Source organism: Geotrypetes seraphini, chromosome 7 (genome assembly GCF_902459505.1).
Source record: "Geotrypetes seraphini chromosome 7, aGeoSer1.1, whole genome shotgun sequence".
Classification (NCBI taxonomy): domain Eukaryota; kingdom Metazoa; phylum Chordata; class Amphibia; order Gymnophiona; family Dermophiidae; genus Geotrypetes; species Geotrypetes seraphini.
Window position 1 is genome coordinate 27,709,856 of NC_047090.1, and position 20,597 is coordinate 27,730,452.

Below are 20,597 nucleotides of genomic sequence, written 5' to 3' on the forward strand. Positions count from 1 at the left end.
GGCCACGTGTCCCCACCCCCCCTTCTTTTTTTTTTTTTGGTAATATGAAGAAATCTGGTAACCCTCAATATCTAGTAGTCCTGAATGCTAGGGTTGCTAAACCTGCCTATGTATGTGTCAAATTTCTACAGTTTCTTATGCTTTTCTTCATTAAGCATTACTTTCATCTGCCAATATAGGTTATTTCAAGTGGAATTCGGCAAACGGGTGCATCACATATTTGTTATCACTTAAATAACAAGCAGTACTTATCTTAATCCCATTGATTTTGGACGCAGCTTGCGTTTCGCGGGACCAACTTTTTACCCGCTGCGTCAGGGGTATATACAAAAAGTAAGTTTTGATAGCTTTAAAAAAGATTAGCTTTTCAGTGCTTTATTTCTAATGATAGTGGGTTTTTCAAGTTTAGTTTTGAATACTTTTTAACCACAACAATTTTTATTTGTTTACAAATTGGATTAGGGGGGGAAGTACAATTTATAATAGGAAAAAAGGAACGTAAAAAGTCAACACACTAGGAAAAGGATATGCTCTTCCTTCTATCTGCGATCTAGCATCTACTTGTCATATGCATCTTTAAAAAGGAAGGTCTTTAAGTTATTCTTAAATTTATTCAATGAGATCTCTTCTTGAAGGTGAGAAGGAAGGGAATTCTATATTGTGCTCTTCAATAACAACAAAAAAAAGTTGCATAATAAAGAAAAATATATAAAATTATTCAAAAGCCTGCTGAAAAAGAAAGGCTTAATTTCTTCCTATGGCATAGGAAAACAGGGTCATTGAAAAGTTTCAACATTGCTTTTCCTCAAGTGAGTTTGCTATATCATTACAATTTGCACTTTCAGCAATTACAGACCCTGAAATAGAAGCTGTCTCTTTCTTGGTATGTTAGATGTTAAGAAAAGTAATAGGAAACACAAAACAACAACAGAAGAAGTGGAGTTGATTGAGCTTGGGTGGACCAAGTATATTCTGATGAAAATGTCACAGTAGAGTTGGTACAGCTGACAGGCTGTGAAACGGTGATCTGTATGGATGCAATGAACTGCAATAGTGGATGTTGCTAAACGTTCAATGTTTATTCCAAAAAATAATAATCAATGCAGTTCACAAGGTGTGTAATAATAGCATATACCGATATGATGTCATTGAACAGCTATAGAAGACCCAAGATACTCTACAGGTAATCTTTGAAGGCCTTGCAAACCAGTCTTCTTGCAAATAGTGCAAAGGATCCCTTCCCCTCCCCCCCAGTCTTGTCCAATGAATTAAAAAAACAGATAATAGAATTTATTAATAAAGAAGCAAACACAGTAATGCTCTTAATCCCTGTTGGCACATTCCACTATAGAGCCTTGTATCTGGCCTCTAAAGGGTGATGAGGTCCCAGCATATTGTTCAATTGCTTTCCTCCATCCCCTTTCAACATCTTTTAAAATTTCCAAAACCCATATATGCTGTTCGCTCACTCACTCCAATTTATCATGTGTTCATTCTACCAACCTAAACCAATATCTATGAAATTTCAACCTAAACCAGTATCTATGAAATTTGTAGGAGATTAATGTTTAAGTTTACCAAATTGTCTTGAACTCTATATAAATCCAGCAACAGATACTCCATTAGAAATGTTTCCCACTTACAATTCCCAGCGTGCAACAATATAAAGTCTACCAGGCAAATTACCTTATCCATCCAATATCAATTAGCAAAATGCTATGCTTATGCTATGATCCTGAGACCATTATCTCTGGTTCAGAAAACTTTTAAAAGCATTTCTATACCAAGAAAGGGAGCCAACCCCGAAGTAACTGAAATGGTAATTGTAAAAGCCATTTTCTAAACTGTCTAATGCAATTCCTGGGACATAATGATGAGCTAATGATGAACCTACTTGTACTTGTAAATATGTATTTGTAACTATGACCTAACTGCATTAATAGTTGTACTGATCTACCTGTACTAGCAATCCTATTGAATGTCCTTGTTAAACTGTCCATTGTAACTTCCTGGGTAACTGACCCAACCTCTTGTAATGTAATCTGACCTTGAACTGAATAGGTAAAGGTAGAATGGAAAACCTGATTAACATAACATAGACAATCCAGACATCTCCTCTTTTTAGATGCCTGGAGGGATTTCCAGTTTGTCTGGGTTTTGGAAGTCCCTGTGCTTGGAGCCGCATCTGGAGACCCTCTGCGCATGCGTGGATGTTGATGTGATGCCATATGCATGCACATGATGCCATTGCGTTGACATCTACACATGCACAGAAGTCCTCCAGATGTGGCACTGAGCTTGAGGAAGAAAACAGGCGGTTCGTATGAGGGCTGGGGGCAGAACAGGGTGAGGCCTGGCATCCTTTTTTTTTTTTTTTTTAAAGAGGAAATCTGACAACCCTACTGTAAATCCAAGTCACCATCACAACAATAGTTTAAGCATAGTGTTAGAAAAATCAAATGGAAAAGCATTCTAAGTCCTTTCCTCTAGCAAATGCCTTTTCTCTTCCCTTTGTTTCAAGTTTAATAAAGTTTTGATTTCAGCGCAAAATCTTAATTCAATGCGATTTACAAGTACAGTACTAGTAAAATTGGGGTAAAAAAAGAAAAAAACACATTACTTCAAACAAGGCAATTCACACACCTATGTACGAGACAAACACAAAAAGAAAAAGTAAAAAAGGATTAAATACAATTTGTAAATCAAATCAAAAAGGCAAGGTAATGAAACAAAAGGCCATTGATGAAGCTTGTTCTGGGTCACAATAGCATCTTGTAGCTTTTTCAGGCTTCTGCCATTGGCTTAACTCTAGTGGCCTTCCTTACTGTTATAAAACTTAAGGTGAAAGAAAGATTCAATACTTCAAACACAGACTTCAGGCTTCTTTTCGTTATAAAAGCCGACACATCCTGAAAATCGTGCCCCAGACTGTCTTGGAACATCAGCTTGGTGGCTGCTGTAGATTTTTAAGTAATTTTTTTCTCTGTGTATTTAGCAAACATTGCTACCATATCCCCGGGCTTATTGTTTTTATTTTTTTTTTTTTTTTTGGGGGGGGGGAGAGGTCCCAATACTCCGTGGGCATGCAGCAGTTTCCCTGTAGTGGTACTTCCTTTCCTTTGAGTAATTGCTGATACAGCCTCTAGACAATAGGCACATCTTCTGAGCTTTACAGGCTGAGAAATCCCTAAAGTGTACGTTCTTACCAGTTTTCCATGTGGTAAGAGGAAAAGTGACCTAGTGGTTAGAGAAGCTGCCTAGGTATCCTGAGGTTGTGAGTTTGATTCCCACTGCAGCTCCTTTTGACTCTGGGTAAGTCACTTAATACTTCATTGCCCCAGGTATAAAATAAGTTCTGTATTTTTCGCTCTAAGGCGCACTTTTTTCCCAAAATAAAGTGGGTGGAAATAAGGGTGTATCTTATGCAGCGAATACTAACTAACCCCCCCCCTCCCCTACCTTCATTTATCTGGCGGTCCGGGCGGTCCAGCACTGTAGGGCAGGAGCTTTCAGCCTCCTGCCCTTCCATCCGGCTTTCTCCCCAGGCAGCGGCAGAGTCAGAGCGGCAAGAAGGTAGATGCGAGTTTTTCGCTTCCTGCCTTGCCGCTCTGTGAATGGCGGTCTAGCGCTGTAGGGCAGCCTCCTGCCCTTCTCTCATGTCGGTGTAAAGCTTGCTAACGGATGATAAGCCTTGAAAAAACCTTCTGTGGGTGAAACATGTTGGCTCCTATTTCCCTCAAAAGAAGACCACAGTTAAAAGCTAAGTACCCTTGAAATATGCTAGAAAGGTTGTTAAATAAAAATTTAAAAATAAAGTTTGTGAGTAAAAATTGATAACGGCTCCAGTGAGGAGGTAGTACATAAAGCCTAGGGCTGTGAAAGCTTTAGAGCCCAGGTGGTACTTCTGAGGAGCTATGGATTATACATTAGAGGTGAGGAGTTTGAGGTATATATTGAGCTTGATATATATCTTGGTGAGAGTTTGATTGGTGATCCTCACAAGAACATTTAAATATAAAAATTGAGTGTCGTTTGGATAAACAAATATATAGATTGCATGCATAACTTCATTTGCAAAAGCTTAAAAACAGAAAAAAACCCAGATACAGACCTTAGCATAGCTTCTACTTCATTGCAAATGGAGGTTTGCAGCTGCACAATGGTGGCCTCATTGTGAGATCATCAAGGTGCACCTGCAAGGTAGAATGCCACAATTAAAATATGTGCTGGGGAGCTGAACTTATGATCTCTGGAAGAGAAACACAGGGCTTTTACTTATTGAGCTATAGAAGCTTCCAGGCAGGTGTCTCTGACTGCCCTGTGATATAATAGCACATTGGCGTCCATAAAATTGTGGCTGCATCTACAAAGTGGTGTCTATGTTCTTTGGATGCTTAAGTACCAATTATCGCTTGTTAAGACCCTTAGTTGGCTCATTAACTACTTAGATTGGATGCCTAAAGCACGCCTAACTTTAGGCATGACTTAGGCGCCCTTTATAGAATTAGGGCCTGTGTGTCTTTGTGGCTTATTATATTTCATTAAGTTTAGCTCTCTCCTTAAAATCATCTACTTGGATGATAAAATAGTTCCAATGAGAGCTGATTTTTATGGTTTTATTGAGGGGGGTTACAAGAGATCACTTTTCAGGCAGTCATTTGGGCTCTGATGTCACTTTGATTTTCTAACCATTTGTAATACATTTTATCTTGGATCACAATGCAGATTCATTTTCAAATTACTTTTGAAACCATTTGTATGGTTTAAGACTCCTCGTAAATTGTTGTTTTTTTTCCAAGTAGCATCTATGTTATCCCAATCATGAAAGAGAAATTCTAATGTAGTTTGACTTTAATTGTGCCATTGCAAAAAGAAAAATAAGAGGGGATGGAGAATAACACCCTGACTATAGATATCATTTTGATCTAAAATTAGAAATAAAATTAAATGCTGCATTCCTATCTCCATAATAGCAGGTGGTTGCCTTTGCTTCCTCTATTCTCATGCATACAATGAAGTAGGCGTCTTTGCTGGGAAAAATGCAAGGCCTATATCAGTGCAGACCTTTTTAGACATCTTTAAGTAACAGGTCTCCTTTTATAAAACTGCGCTACTGATTAGCAGCTTATTGAATGTGAAGAAACCCATGGGAATAGAATGGGATTCTTTACATTCAGCCCACTGCTAATCAGTAGTGCAGCTTTGTAAAAGGAGCCCTTAACCTGGAGATTACATATATCTATATCTATATTTATATATATTTTTAAAGGAGTGTCTTTATTGAAATCCAAACACAACAAGAAGTCCAAAAACCCCACAATCTGGTTAGACAAAAAGCGAATAGAATTAACGGCAGGATTAATTCGTTGAGGGCCCCTAGGTACACAAGTACACTGACCCCCCTGCCCCACCCCAGGCGTAAACAGAAAGCTGCGTCAGAGGGAAGCTTTGGGCAAGCAGCACCACTTGTACAATTACAGTTCCCGTTGCCATTCTTACCCGCGTTGCTTGCTTGTCCTACTTTCCGTCGATGGGGGGGGGGGGAGCCCCCGTTGCCAATCGATGCTGGAGGGGCCCATTGCTGTTTGGAATAAACAGTGTTGATGCCCTCCTTCATCGGGCCCCCCTGACCATTTCAGGCCCTAGGCACGTGCCAACTTGGCCTATTGGTTAATCCTGCCCTGCCCAAATGGTATCCTCTCAAACATCGTTTCACATAAGTTTTTGACTCCAGGGCACTGATACAATAAATATGTATGAATTTTCATTTCACATATTCTTCGTGTTCTTTTATAGCTTGTGATTTGTTTTAAGCAGCTTAAATCCCAGTGTCAATCCATTTCATTATCCTTTACCAGTAAGATAGTACTGAAGTTATAATTTAATATTGTGACTTTGATTTTTAGGGGGGGGAAAATGGCATCCAAGACGGTCAATTAATAACATTTTCGGCCTCTTTTACAAAGCCGCGCTAGCGGCTGCCGTGTGGCAACAGCCCCAAAGCCCTTTAGATCTCTATGGGCTTCAGGGCTGTTAGCGCAGCGCAGCCGCTAGCACGACTTTGTAAAAGAGGCCGTTTGTCTCCCTGCAAGCAGTGTTCCTGTGGATAGATGCCTTTTAATCACTTGTTCATACCAACCCCTTTGATCTCTCATAGCTTCTTGGGTTTCAAAGATCAGTAATCAATAAAGTTTAGGTTTTCTCTTTTCAAAGTAGTATTCACTTTCCCACTTACTTTTTGTCTCTGCTATATCAGTGTCTGGTTTTGTATATCAAAACAAAGTTTCCTAAAGACCAGGGTACATAAGAACATGCCATCTCCGGATCAGATCCTGGGTCCATTAAGTCCGGTGATCCACACACGTGGAGGCCCCGCCAGGTGTACACTGGCATATTTTTAGTCCCCATATCACTGTATGCTTCTCAAGGGAGATGTGCATCTAGTTTACCCTTAAATCCTAGAATGGTGGATTCTGCAATAACTTCCTCTGGGAGAGCATTCCAGGTGTGCACCACTCGCTGCGTGAAACAGAACTTCCTGATATTCGTCCTGGACCTATCCCCCCTCAGCTTCAGTCTATGTCCTCTTGTCTGTGTCACATTGGACATTGTAAATAACTGCTTTCCCTGCTCCATTTGTCGAATTCTTTCAGTATTTTGAAAGTCTCGATCAGATCCCCTCGCAGTCTCCTCTTCTCAAGGGAGAACAACCCCAGTCTCCTAAGTCGTTCCTCGTAGTCCAGGTAGGCATTTTAAAACCTGCTGTGCAGTCTCTGGCAAACATGTTTTCACAGTTCTCTATGTTACTGGATAAGAATAACAATACTGATCATTTGTGGTAAACATTATATCTCCCGTCATATTGCTTTCAGCCCTACAAAGATGGCTGTAATTGAATGCCTGCCCTGGATTGCCATTATTTTTCTGGTTTACATTGTTAAACAAAATAAGTGCTCAGTTACCTCCTAATAATTGCCTTTCATTTTATTGAAAAAAGTGCCTTCTCAAAATACCAATTTATATTTTGTCGTTTGTGGGAACTAATCTTCACCTGTTAGGCATATGTATCAGATTTCCATGTTTTAATCCAAATAGAATTTTTCTCTGGTCTTTGAGACCTGCCTTATCATTCCTGAAAACTATGCAGTCTCATGGAAGTTTTGCTAAGCTGAGCTTGATCTCAACCTCTAGCTTTATCCATTTGATTATGTCTGCCATAGTCTTGGTCTCTAAATTTTTGATTATTATATTGAGAAGGCCCTACCCCCACGACAGGTGAAATGAGCTGCAGCTTAATAATAGCACTGTGTTCCTGATATTCTGTCGTCTCCTTTCCATAATATTGATCTGCCCTCAGCCATGCAGTAATTTGATTCCCAGCAGGAAAGCTTCCTGGTAGCGCTTGCAGGACAATAAATAAATATATAATGCCCTCTTATTAAATTTAAATTAATTATTTATTAAACACAATTTATTTTAAATTTCACAATATACATAATACACATAACATCATTACATTAATAAAGTGCAAGCTAAAGTGCTAATTAAAGTGCGGTGTATATACTTCCCCCTCAGCATCAGTGGATTCGGTTATTTGTGATTTTTAAACAATTTTTAAAAAAAATTTTTCAGGCTATTTTAAGCCCTGTAAACCCCCCCCCTTAAGCCTTACCTGGTGGTCTAGCGAGTTTTCGAGGCAGTCATTTCCTATGAACGATCTGCATGGGACAGGAGCATGGGAAGATCGCTCCTGCCCCATAAACCCGCTAGACCACCAGGTAAGGCTTAAGGGGGGTGGGGATTACAGGACTTAAAATAGCCTGGGGAAAGCAGGGGTTAGGGGCAGAACCGGCCCAAATATTATTTACGGATTTTTTAATATTCGCGGGCCGGCTCTGCCCCTAACCCCCGTGGATATGGAGGGAGCAGTGTACTTATAAATGGCTGCTATCTCAGACCTGCCATCAATTTCATTTGATTTCTCCTCAGTCTACTGAAGAGTCTTGTTTCTATAAGACTAGCAGAAAGAGCTTTTTTTAGTCTTTGAATTACAACAGTTCAGTTTGCACAGTCCATTGTAGTCGTACCACTCAGAAATTTCTTTTGTCTGGATTACTTTTCTTGTTAAGTGCAGCCAAGTCCCAGTTCAAAAATAAAGTTCTCAGTGTTCAGTGCTTATGAACCACATCCATTTAAAACTTTTTTTTTCTCCTGAAGCCTTACTACTTCTAAATTTGTTTTCCATTGCTACCAGTGATCTCCCACCTCCAACTCAAGCTGAGTTTTGATTTGCTCGTCATCAGGGGATTATGGGTAGCATGTGTGAGCATAATGTGATTTTTTTTTATTTTTTTTTTAATTGAGAAATTGGGATATAAGCCATTTTGTAGCATGAGCCTCCTCTTGCCACAAAAGTTGTGTAGATTGCTCTCTGTCAAGATACGTTGCATCAGTCTTCTATATATACTGTATAGTTTGATGCAGTTAATACCCTGACTAGTTCATATTATGTTTTAATGGGGCAGATTACCTGAAATAGGAATACTTGGGGAAACAAATCATTTTCATTCTTTACTATTCATTCACAATTGTCTGGTGTCATAAATAAGAGGGTGGCTTCCCTTTCTTAACCTGTTTGACATGAGAGGAATGTGATTGTGGCTCAAAAATGCTGCATAAAACAACAAACTGGAAGCACAAACAGAATGGGGAGACCCCAGTGGAGAAGGACAGTGAGTTAAATCCAGCCATGATGGGAGTGGGCACCCTAGTTGGGCAATACAGCAAGGACCCAGTAGAGAACTGCAGTAAGCCATCCTCACAGAGACTATGGTGGGCATGGTAAAACTGGGCTAGCTGAGGATATAGCAGACAGGTTCAAAGTTAACTCTAATATATAAATGCATGTCATCTTTCAATATAGCAGCAGTTTTATTATCAGCTGTTAGCTTGGTTTGTGCCTCAGGATACTAGAGATGGAAATGGTGTGAAGCTCAGGTTGATAATGGTTGGCTGTTTGAGGTTCTTTTAATTTGTGACCTTAAAGCAGCTATACTGACAGAAGAAAAAATGAAGAATGCAGTCAGTAAGAGCCTGAATCATCAATTCATTTTTTAGTTTGTAATTATTATTTAACCCTAATATAAAGTATTTGTCTAGAGACTTCAAAAGTCCCATCAACATTGCCACTTCAAACATCATATCGAAGGAAATTGAGGTGCTGCTGTTAACCCTTGTTGCATCTTGGCAAAACATTACACTGATGTGTTAAATATAGGTTAATCATAAATTAAATTTATGGATGGAACTGCCTGAAAGTTGACATTCATCTATGATCTGTTTTGTCTCAGAAGTAACTTCTCCAATAAATTCTTAGGACTACTTCTTTTAATTGCAACTAATTGCTTGGTACCCCATTTCTTGTATTATTCCAGATAGAATAGATACCATTTAAAGTTTGACTTACTAGTGTCATATCTTTATCTGGTTCTTTTCTGACTCACAAATGGTATCTCCAAACTAATATTCCTTCTAAGCTGCAACATCTCACCTGGTTCTTGTAAGGCCATTTCGCAGTCTGAATTGGGTGAGACTCCATCATTTGTGGGAGTGGCCAGCCTTGTATAGTTAAAACCAAAAAATAGCAGCAAAGAGAAAGGTGGTGATGGTGGAGGAGAGTGTGGTGTACTGGTTAAAGCTACAGCCTCAGCACTCCGAGGTTGTAGGTTCAGACCCCACACTTCTCCTTGTGATCCTGAGCTAGTCACTTAATCCTCCACTGCCCCAGATACATTGGATAAACTGTGAGTGCACTGGGACAGATAGGGAAAATGCTTGAGTACCTGATTGGAAACCACTTAATACACACTTGTCCAAATGGTATATCAAATTCCAATCCCTTTCCCTTAGAGCAGACATATCAAACTCTGGCCCGCGGGCCAAAACTGGCCCGTGGTTTAGTAAAATTTGGCCCGCCAGACGATTACCAATTTACACTGAAACTGGCCCACCAGCAGACATTAAAGCAGCCTGCAGAGGATCGCCGGACAACTGTAGCAATCCTAGCAGGCTACCATAGCCTCCGCAGCACATTCCCTCTGCCGCGGTCCTTTATGTCAGAGGATGGGTGGGCGGGACCATGGCAGAGGGATCGTGCTGTGGAGGCCATTGGCAGCCTGCTAGGATCGCTACAGCCAACCGGCGATCCTCTGCAGGTTGCTTTAATGTCTGTTGGCGGGCCAGCTGAGTTAACTTTGGAGTGAGTATGGGCCTGGTTAAAAACATTTTTTGGGAAGTTTGGAGTTTCCATCGTGTTGGGGAAATCGTACTAGTCTTGGCTGTGGCTCTCTTAGGCCCAATGATTTTGACAAATCAAGAGATATGAAACAAGTGTGGAGGATAACCTTAGACTGACTTCTAAAAAGCACAGTTACTTACCGTAACAGGTGTTATCCAGGGACAGCAGGCAGCTATTCTCACATATGGGTGACGCCATTCGACGGAGCCCTGATGCGGACGCCTCACAAGCAGACTTGCTTGAAAAAACTCGAAGTTTCGAGTTGCCCACACCGCTAAGCACAGGGCACGTCTCAGTTCAGATAGCTAGCAGAGAAGCCAACCAGGGGAGGTGGGTGGGTTGTGAGAATAGCTGCCTACTGTCCCTGGATAACACCTGTTACGGTAAGTAACTGTGCTTTATCCCAGGACAAGCAGGCAGGTATTCTCACATATGGGTGACCTCCAAGCTAACCAGAATGGGATGGTGGGAGTGTTGGCAATTTAGGAGAATAAATTTTGTAATACTGTTTGGCCAAACTGTCCATCCCGTCTGGAGACAGTATCCAGACAATAGTGAGAAGTGAAGGTATGAACCGAGGACCAAGTAGCAGCCTTGCAAATTTCCTCAATAGGTGTAGATCTGAGGAAAGCTATTGAAGCTGCCATTGCTCTGACTTTATGGGCTGTGACTTTTCTGTGAAGGGGTAATCCAGCCTGGGCACAGCAGAATGAGATACAAGCCGCCATCCAGTTGGAGATGGTGCGCTTAGAAATTGGATATCCCAACTTATTGGGATTGAAAGAAACAAAAAGTTGAGGAGCTGTTCTGTGTGGTTTGGTGCATTCCAAGTAGAAGGCTAAAGCACGTTTACAGTCCAGAGTATGAAGAGCTGATTCTCCATGGTGAGAATGAGGCTTAGGAAAAAATACTGGAAGGACTATAGATTGGTTGAGATGAAATTCTGAGACCACTTTAGGTAGGAATTTTGGATGAGTACAAAGAACCACTTTGTCATGATGGAACACCGTGAATGGTAGGTCAGTGACTAAAGCTTGCAACTCACTGACTCGTCGAGCAGAAGTGAGAGCAATGAGAAATATCACTTTCCAAGTGAGATACTTCAGATGAGCTTTATCCATTGGTTCAAATGGAGGCTTCATGAGTTGAGTAAGGACAACATTGAGGTCCCAAACCACAAGAGGTGGTTTGAGAGGATGTTTGACATTGAAAAGTCCTTTCATGAATCTGGAAACCACCGGTTGAGCAGAGAGGGGTTTCCCTTCAATAGGCTGATGGAAAGCTGCAATTGCACTGAGATGGACTCTGATAAATGTAGACTTGAGGCCAGAATTGGATAAATGCAACAGGTAGTCCAAAACAGAAGATAAGGAGGAATGTTAAGGCTCCTTATGATAAGAAAAACACCATTTAGAAAATCTAGTCCATTTTTGGTGATAGCATTGTCTAGTTGTAAGCTTTCTAGGAGCTTCTAAAATGTCCCGTACAGATTGAGAAAACTGAAGAGGGGTTATGTTGAGAGGTACCAGGCTGTCAGGTGTAGAGGCTGCAGGTTGGGATGAAGCAGAGATCCTTGACTCTGTGTAAACAGAGAAGGAAAAACTGGTAGAAGGTATGGCTCCCTGCTGCTGAGTTGAAGTAGAAGGGAGTACCATGGTTGTCTCGGCCACCAAGGAGCGATTAGAATCATGGTGGCATGATCGTTCTTCAACTTGACCAGAGTCATGAGAATGAGAGGGAATGGAGGAAATGCATAGAGGAAAAGATTTATCCATTCCAGAAGAAAAGCATCTGCCTCGAGGCGGTGAGGAGAGTATATCCTGGAGCAGAACTGAGGCAGTTTGTAGTTGTGGGGAGCAGCAAAGAGGTCTATCTGTGGAGTGCCCAACTGTGAAAAAATGTTTGAAGAGGCGAGTAATGGAGAGTCCACTCATGAGGTTGCAGGAGACGACTCAAGTTGTCCACCAAGCAATTCTTCGCCCCTTGAATGTAGACTGCTTTGAGGAAAGTGTTGTGGCGAATTGGCCAGTGCCAAACTTCCAGAGCTTCTTGGCAAAGGGAGGCACACCCTGTCCCTCCCTGCTTGTTGACATAATACATGGCGACCTGGTTGCCGTGCGGACAAGGACTACTGTGTCGTGAAGTAGGTGTTGAAAAGCATGGAGAGCTCTGAGGATCACTCTGAGTTCCAAGTGATTGATATGACACTGACGATCTGTACTGGTCCAGAGGCCTTGAGTATGGAGCCATCGAGATGAGCGCCCCAAGCGTAGGTCGAAGAGTCTGTCGTAAGGACCTTCTGATGAGGAGGCATTTGAAAAAGCAAGCCTCTGGAAATATTGGAAGAAAGCATCCACCAACGGAGAGACTGCTTCAAAGGAGTGACTGTAATGTGGCGAGAAAGAGGATTGCAAACCTGCGTCCATTGAGAGGCCAGGGTCCACTGAGGGATTCTGAGGTGAAGTCTGGCAAAAGGAGTCACGTGTACTGTGGAGGCCATGTGACCCAGAAGTACCATCATGTGTCTCGCTGAGATGGACGAGCGGGAAGACACAGTGTGACAGAGTTGAAGAAGAGCTTTCAGATGTTGTTGCGGAAGGAATGCTCTGAATTGGACAGTGTTCAGAACAGCTCCAATGAATTGTCGATTCTGTGAGGGCTGAAGTTAGGATTTGGGAAAGTTGACTTCGAATCCCAAACTTTGTAGGAACCACGTAGTCCATTGGGTCGCTACAATAACCCCTTGAGATGTGTGGAATCTTTGATGAGCCATTCTTCGCGGTAAGGAAATACCTGAAGACCATGATTTCGTAGAGCTGCTGCTACCACTACCAGGCACTTGGTGAACACTCTGGGAGACGAGGTCAGGCCTAAGGGCAGAACTCTGTATTGATAATGCAGATTCCCCACCCGAAATCTGAGGTATTGATGGGAGGCTAGATGAATGGGAATGTGAGTGTAGGCCTCCTTGAGATCTAGAGAGCATAACCAGTCGTTTTGCTCGAGAAAGGGATAAAGGGATGCCAGGGACAACATTCAAAACTTTTCTTTGACTAGAAATTTGTTGAGAGCCCTGAGATCCAGAATGGGTCGCAGATCGCCCGTCTTCTTCAGAACAAGAAAGTAACGGGAGTAAAATCCCCTGTTCTGCTGCTCCAAGGGAACTAGTTCAATGGCATGGAGATGAAGCAGAGCTTGAGCTTCCTGAAGAAGAAGGGCGGTCTGGGACGGATTGGAAGGATCCTGTTTTGGAGGAAGCTCTGGTGGAACTTAAGTGAAATGAAGAGAGTATCCTTCCCTGATGATGGTAAGCACCCAGAGGTCGGAGGTAATTAACGTCCATCGGTTGTAAAAATGATGGAGACAACCTCCTATAGGGGAACGGTGGAGGTTATGCTCTGTTGTAAACAGTCAAAAAGGTGAGAAGCCTTAGGTGCAACAGAAGGTTGGGATTTCTGTTGCTTCTGAGGTTGCCGTTTTTTCAGAGGAGGGCGAGTATAAGGAGCTGGCTTTGGAGCAAAACGCCTTTGATAGATAACAGCAGGGCGTGCAGGCTTGGCAGGTGCTGGCTTTGGTTTAGGTCTGACGATTGAAGCAAATTATTTTTCATGGTCAGACAATTTTTTAGTGGCTGCCTCGATTGACTCGTCAAAGAGGTTGTTGCCTTAACAAGGAATGTTAGCCAGGCGGTTTTGAAGGTTAGGGTCCATGTGAATGGTACAAAGCCATGCAAGACGACGCATAGCCACAGAGTAAGCAGCCGCTCGGGCAGATAACTCAAAGGCATCATAAGATGATTGCAGGAGATGGAGACGTAACTGAGAGAAAGAAGCAATGACTTCTTGAAACTCAAAATGCATGTAGTTATCCATATAAGCCAAAAACTTCGGTAGAAGAGAAAGAAGAAATTCAAAATAAGTGATGAAATAAAAATTATAATTGAGGACTTTAGAGGACATCATAGCATTCTGGTAGATACAACGTCCAAATTTGTCCATAGTTTTCCCCTCCCTTCCAGGAGGGATTGTGGCATAGCCCTTGGAAGGATGGGATCTCTTCAAGGAAGATTCAACTAACAGGGATTGATGAGATAACTGTGAGTTTGTCAAATCCCTTGCAATGCACCGTCTTATACCTCAAGTCCAATTTTCCTGGAACTGCTGGTATGGAAAAGAAAGTCTCCATGAATCGAGCAAAAGTCTGATTCAAAAACTTATGAAGCGGAAGCTTGAGACACTCTGCCGGAGGCTGAGGAAGACGCATGACTTCGAGATATTCCTTAGAATATTTGGAGCCAGTGTCCAATTGTACATCCAAGTCTACAGCCATCTGTCTCAGGAAAGACGAGAAAGATAGCTGATCTGGCAATGCCTTGTCTCGAGAAGGACTCAAGGACGTCGAGACAGCATGTGTCGAAGAAGAAGCTTCGGCATGAAAAAAAGCCTCATAGAAACCCGGTGACTTGGACGAGGCAATCGAGACTGGGATATCCGCGAGATCCGGCATCGGAGACCTCGAATGAGGAGTCAGTGGTCTGGTTGAGGTTGGAGTAGAGCGAGGCTTCGAGGAAGATGGTTTATCCTGCGAAGAACAATGCCTGGAAGAATGCCTCAATGAAGGCCTCAAACGAAGGTGAGAACTGTGTCTAGAACCAGATCTCGAGGATCGAGGAGATTTTGTCTCGGAGACAGAAGCAGCCGATGCCAATGTATGAATAGGACTAGAGGCTGTAGATCTAAGCTCCAGAGGCTTGGAGGAGGAACCTTGATTTACTCGCAAAGACTCTACTCCTTGCTGAGAGTGTGAGGATTCCCGTCAATGCACTCCTTGCTTTTCGTGCTTGGATGGCAGACCAGTCACTCGCAGAGACTGCTCCCTGCAAAGAGTGTGACTCCGACTGGGACATAGGAAGCGGCTTGACCTCGCGGGAGTCTGCTGAATGCCCAGGCAGGATAATAGGAAGCAGCTTAGGACCCATAATAGTAAGGTACTAAAGAAACTGCTTCTCTAATATGGTCTGGAAAGAAGCTGGCAAGGTGGGATCCACGTCTGAAACTGGACCACCTGCTTTGGCTGGAGGTTCCTTCGAGGCAGTGTGAGTGTGTTTCAACTTAGTAGTCTTAGACACTTTAATCACCACCGGTGGAACCGACTGCTGAGCTATCTGACCTGAGGAAACAGGGGAAGATACAGCAGATGACGTCGAAGCAAGAGCCGCTGCAAACGATGAAAGAGGAGGCGCAGGAGGCCCGATGGAAGTCAAGGCCGAGACGCCTTCAAAGTCGAGGGATCAGTCGAAGACTCCATCTCGAAGAGCTTGTCCACCAGAATGCAACGACGCTTAAAAGCACGAGGTTGAAGTGTTTGGCAAGGCAGGCACGACCTGGGATGATGTTTAGGCCCAAGGCACTTGAGGCAGCGTCTGTGAGGGTCCGTGATAGAGATCGCGCGCTGACACTTGCTACACTTCTTAAAGCCTGTAGCAGGCCGGGACATAGGCCGAAAAATAGCCGCTGCAAAGTCGAAGCTTGTGGGCTGCAGCTGAGCGGCCCGACCCAGAGAATGGATGGAAGATAAAATTTTATTATTATTTTTTTTTTAACTAAACAAAATAAAACATAGATTCATGAAGAAAATACAGCAACCGCAGTTGTAGAGAAGGCAAAAGTGAACGAAGTTGAACGCAGAGAGTCAAAGATGGACTTCTCGGCTCTGTGGAAAACTAAGAACTGAGGAGACGCACCCTGTGCTGGGAGGGAAGGCACTCGCGCATGCGTGGTGCGGGCGACTCGAAACTTCTAGTTTCTTCAAGCAAGTCTGCTTGTGAGGCGTCTGCATCGGGGCTCCGTCGGATGACGTCACCCATATGTGAGAATACCTGCCTGCTTGTCCTGGGATAATACTTTATCTTTAACTTTCAAGGTTGTTCTAGTCTTTTTTCTTGGCACTTAGGCCTCATGCCCAGGTTTAAAACAAGTTCTGAAGAATCAAACCTCATTTGTTCCAAAGTTATTTTATGTAAAGAGAAAAAATAACATTTTAAGATTTCTTCTGGAAAGTGAGACAAGTGTTTATAAACTTGGGTTTAATAAGCTATGCGTAATTATGTTCAGATGGCATGTGTGTGAAATCCTGATGGGTGCGAGTTATCAGAAGACAACCAGAGCCTGGGACCACAACATGATTTGAATAATGACCGGATAACAAAAGGTAGAAAAAATAATTTTATTTTCTGTTTTGTGATTACAGTATGTCAGATTTGAAATGTGTAAGCTGCCAGAGCTGGTGTTAGACAGCAGGCGTGTGAACTAGAACCTAAAAGAGAGAGGAAAAGTCTTTCTTATTTATTTTGTTTACATCACAGAGCTGGCATGAGGTTGGAGAGGTTTGTAACCCTATACAGTGGTACCTTGGTTTACGAGCATAATTTGTTCCAGAAGCATGCTAGTAATCCAAAGTACTCATATATCAAAGCAACTTTCCACATAGGCCATAATGGCAACGCTGACAATTCGTTCCACAACCCAAAAGGTGCCAAGGAACTGGGAGGAAGTGGCGAGGGGTGGCCCAGGGGTGTGTACCTTTCAGGTGCCAGGTGCTGCAGCGCCGCCTCAAGGAAATGCCTCCTCCATCTGCTAGCCGCTGGAGAACCCCTGAGCCCACGCAGCGCCGTTTCAGAGGGATGCCTCTTCCGTCCGCCGACCAGCCTTCCACACCGGGTGCTTTCCAGACCATGTTGGAGAGCCTCTGAGCCCACGCAGCTGAGCGCCGTCCCACCTGCACGTTGCGTATAATCACACACAACATCGATGATTGATGTGTGTGATCATACGCAACGTGCAGGTGGGATGGCACTCGGCTGCGTGGGCTCAGAGGCTCTCCAACATGGTGCGAAAGCACTCGGAGTGGAAGGCTGGCCGGTGGATGGAAGAGGCATCCCCCTGAAGCGGCGCTGTCTGCAGCTATAAGTGCTCGTTTATCGGGGCGGTGCCCAGTTTGCGAGACAAAAGTTTGCTGAGTGTTTTGCTCATCTTGCAAAACACTCGCAAGCCATGTTATTTGCAAACCGAGGTTCCACTGTACTTCTACTAAGACTAAGGGGTACTTTTATAAAGGTTTTCATTTAACGCGTGCTAAATCGGTTAGCGTACCTTAATAAAAGGACCCCTAAATATCTTAATAAAATATTCGGCCCTCGACTTAGCCTAAGTTTTAGATTTCGGCCCCTTATGTGACTGAGTTTGACACCCCTGCCTTAAAGGAAACAAATTTCTAAATACCAACTTACTGAAGCAGAATAAAATGCTGTAGCTTCATTTAATAACAGATATCATACAACATATCCTTTTTGCCTCAGAAACAGGTCAATTTTCAAACCTTGCAGGTTTGTACTGCAAGACAGTCTTCAGGGGGAAATGCCTTGAAGAGGGTCAGTACTGTCCTGCATGCTTTGTAGGTGCAGAGAAGGTAGGATAAAGAAGAGGGAATCTGCTATAATAAAACGCTAAGCGCGCATGCGCACTCTTACCCCGTGTTCCCTGATCACTGATCTGTCGGGCTGTGGCCGGCAAGAGTCTGCATGCGCGCTTACTAAAGTACCACACAACAGCCATAAATGGTCTGCACCTTACCTTCTTGAGACCAACGGCCGATATGTCGCAGTCCAGCTCACGAGACGCCATCGGGCCGCGAGGAGACGCGGATGGCAGTGGAGGGAGCGAACGCGGAGTCCTGCCGTCGCCTACCCGAGCTTCAACCGTCAGTCTCCTCCTTCCTGCCCACCTCCGGCCTCTGCCCCTCACCATGGCAACTCGGCTTCACTCTTTTTTTTGGTTTTGTGGTTTTTTAAAAATAAATTATATATAATCTTTAAAGTAAACTTTCCGTCCGGAACAAGTTGAGGTGGCGAGATTTAATTATTAGGAGCGCTAAGTCGAGAGGAGGGGTGAGCAGGGGGAAACATGGAAGTTCAGGAGAGATCCACCTCTAATACGTCGCTGGGTGTGCTCTGACCCCCTCGCATCCGGGCTGTCCCACTAGACGCACAAACCTCCTGGCTCCAGCAGCAGCCGCATCACACTAAAGACGCTGCTTCGCAGCCTTGCCATGCTCTGATTTCCTCTACCGCATCTCTGATGACATCATCAGAGAGGCCGGCAGAGGAAATCAGAGCATGGTAAGGCCGTGAAGCAGCGTCTTTAGTGTGATGCGGCCGCTGCTGGAGCCAGTAGGTTTGACGGTAGTCTCGCAGTGAGAGGGTCAGTGGGGTCGGCTGCATGGCGGCGATAGTGGCGGGGAGGGAGAGAGGGTTCTACTGCACAGGGGGATGGCAGGCAGGGAGGTTGGCTTCTGAGGATGGGGATGGGATAAAGTATGGAAGGCAATGAGGGGGAGCAGGGAAGAGGTGCTGCTGGACCATGGGAGCAGGGAAGAGGTGCTGCTGGATCGGGGGAGCAAGGAAGAGGTGCTGCTGGACCTGGGGAGTAGGGAAGAGGTGCTGCTGCACAGGGAAATGGAGGGGGAGGGTATGCTTCTGCTGCTACTGCACAGGGAAGTGGAGTGGGGAGGAAAATGCTGCTGGTGAGAAAAGGGGGCTGGGGTTGAAAGGGAAAAGATGGGAGAAGGGGGCTGGAGGGGGGGTAAAAATGGGTTTGGAGCTAGGGGGTGAAAATAAGGGACATGTGAGGGAAGGAGGCTTTACTAGCACCCGTTAATGTAACGGGCTTAAACACTCGTTTTCATAATAAAATCCTTGCGCACATTTTACCAAACCCCATCCTTGACGTTCCTTTATCTTGCAAAAAGGATAGGAAGTTTTCAAAACATTTTTTTCCTGTTCATAAACACTGATTTTACTTGTAGAAATCCCTGTGAAAATTGCTGTTTCAACTCCAGTATAAGGTACTTTGGCAACTGATTTTACTATTCTAAAACAAGATACTGATATTAATGAAACTTTAGCTAATCCAATGCAGAGAAATATTTCCCTTGATCATATTAGTTTAAAGTTTTTACAGGTAGTTGAAGAGAATTGTAGGCAATTTTAAATATTAGCTAGAATAAGTAATGAAGTAATCAGAGTTTTGACTTCTTCCATTCTTCTTGGGCTTGTTTTTGGAAAAACAAGACTAAACCAGAAAATAAAGAAGCTTAAAAAAAGTTTTATCGTGTCCTTTAAGACTCTTAGCAAAGTTAGCAAAGTTCATTTGGGAAAAAAAAATAATTAAAGTACTTGTGAACTCGGAAGTTATCAGATACAGTCATGGGTAAAAAACTAAGATATTCAAGCTTTTAATTGATATTTTCTGGTCGGTAATATCTTTATTTTTACAAAATGTGCATGGTTGATTAGGTCTTTTGGCACAACTTCAGACATTGGAAATCTTAATTAGTACCATGAAATCTTGTTCTTGGTGTGTTTAGCAGCTCATGCTTGTATTAATTTTCCATCAGAGGAATTATACTGTTTTTATGTACCTGCTAACAAGAAAATGTGATTACATACAGTAGAAGGAGATCATCTGTTTTTTATTTTAACTTTTTTTTCTCTTTTCTTCCTCTCCCTCTCTCTTCTCTTAATTATTCTGGTATTGCTCCTGATACATTGGGATGGGCATGTTGGCTCATTGGGACTAATAGAACCCATTGTGAAGAATGGCAGGCCTCCAACATCTCACAGTATGCACTCGTTCCTCCACCAGTACACAGGATCGTTCAAGAAACCCCCACTGCGGCGACCACACAGTATCATAGGTGGAAGCCTTGGTTCTTTCATGGCCATGCCCAGAAATGGAAGCAGACTAGGTAAATTTTGATCTTCTTTGTGTTTTTTTTCCAAAATTTTCTTTATTTAGGTGTTCTTTAAGGAACAGTAATGTTTCAGTTGTCATAGAAACTATGTTTAAAAAGAAAATTTTATTATTTTTTTTTCTTTAAAGAAGAAAACAAGCTAGCATGTAGTATTTCACAACAAAAAGCCATAAGATCCACTGCATATCTCAAAGGTTAGAATGCTATAAAAAGAAGTACAGAACCCGCCATCTTAACAATGAAGATTTAGGCTAGGGATACAACAGAGAGATGTGCTGTTCTTGATTTTTTTTTGTTGTTTTTGTGTTAGCAAATAATTTTTTTCAGTCTCATATTATATAGTTTGAGCTTCTGCTTTTAGGTTAATGTGACATACAAGTTATTTTAACATAATTTCTGCTAAGAGCCTCTTCCTTGTTTAAATATGGATAATTAGCCCGGGTTTTGCTGTGAGCCTATCTCATACTGCTAGTAGGAGTTTAAAATTATT

The 20,597-nt window shown here is 42.9% G+C and overlaps 1 protein-coding gene across 4 annotated transcripts in view; it reads left to right on the top strand.

Moving 5' to 3' along the window:
- CDK17 (cyclin dependent kinase 17) overlaps positions 1-20,597 on the top strand; it is a 220,656-nt gene that overhangs the window by 83,408 nt on the left and 116,651 nt on the right. For 2 of the 4 annotated variants that reach the window (XM_033951157.1, XM_033951156.1), the window contains one exon: positions 19,937-20,101. The exons of 1 other annotated variant lie outside the window; for it this stretch is intronic. In XM_033951157.1, coding sequence (XP_033807048.1) covers positions 19,937-20,101 — 165 coding nt within the window. Of the gene's footprint in view, positions 1-179; positions 334-19,936; positions 20,102-20,597 lie in introns of all 4 variants that reach the window. One more of the 4 variants, XM_033951158.1, reaches the window with a different exon arrangement.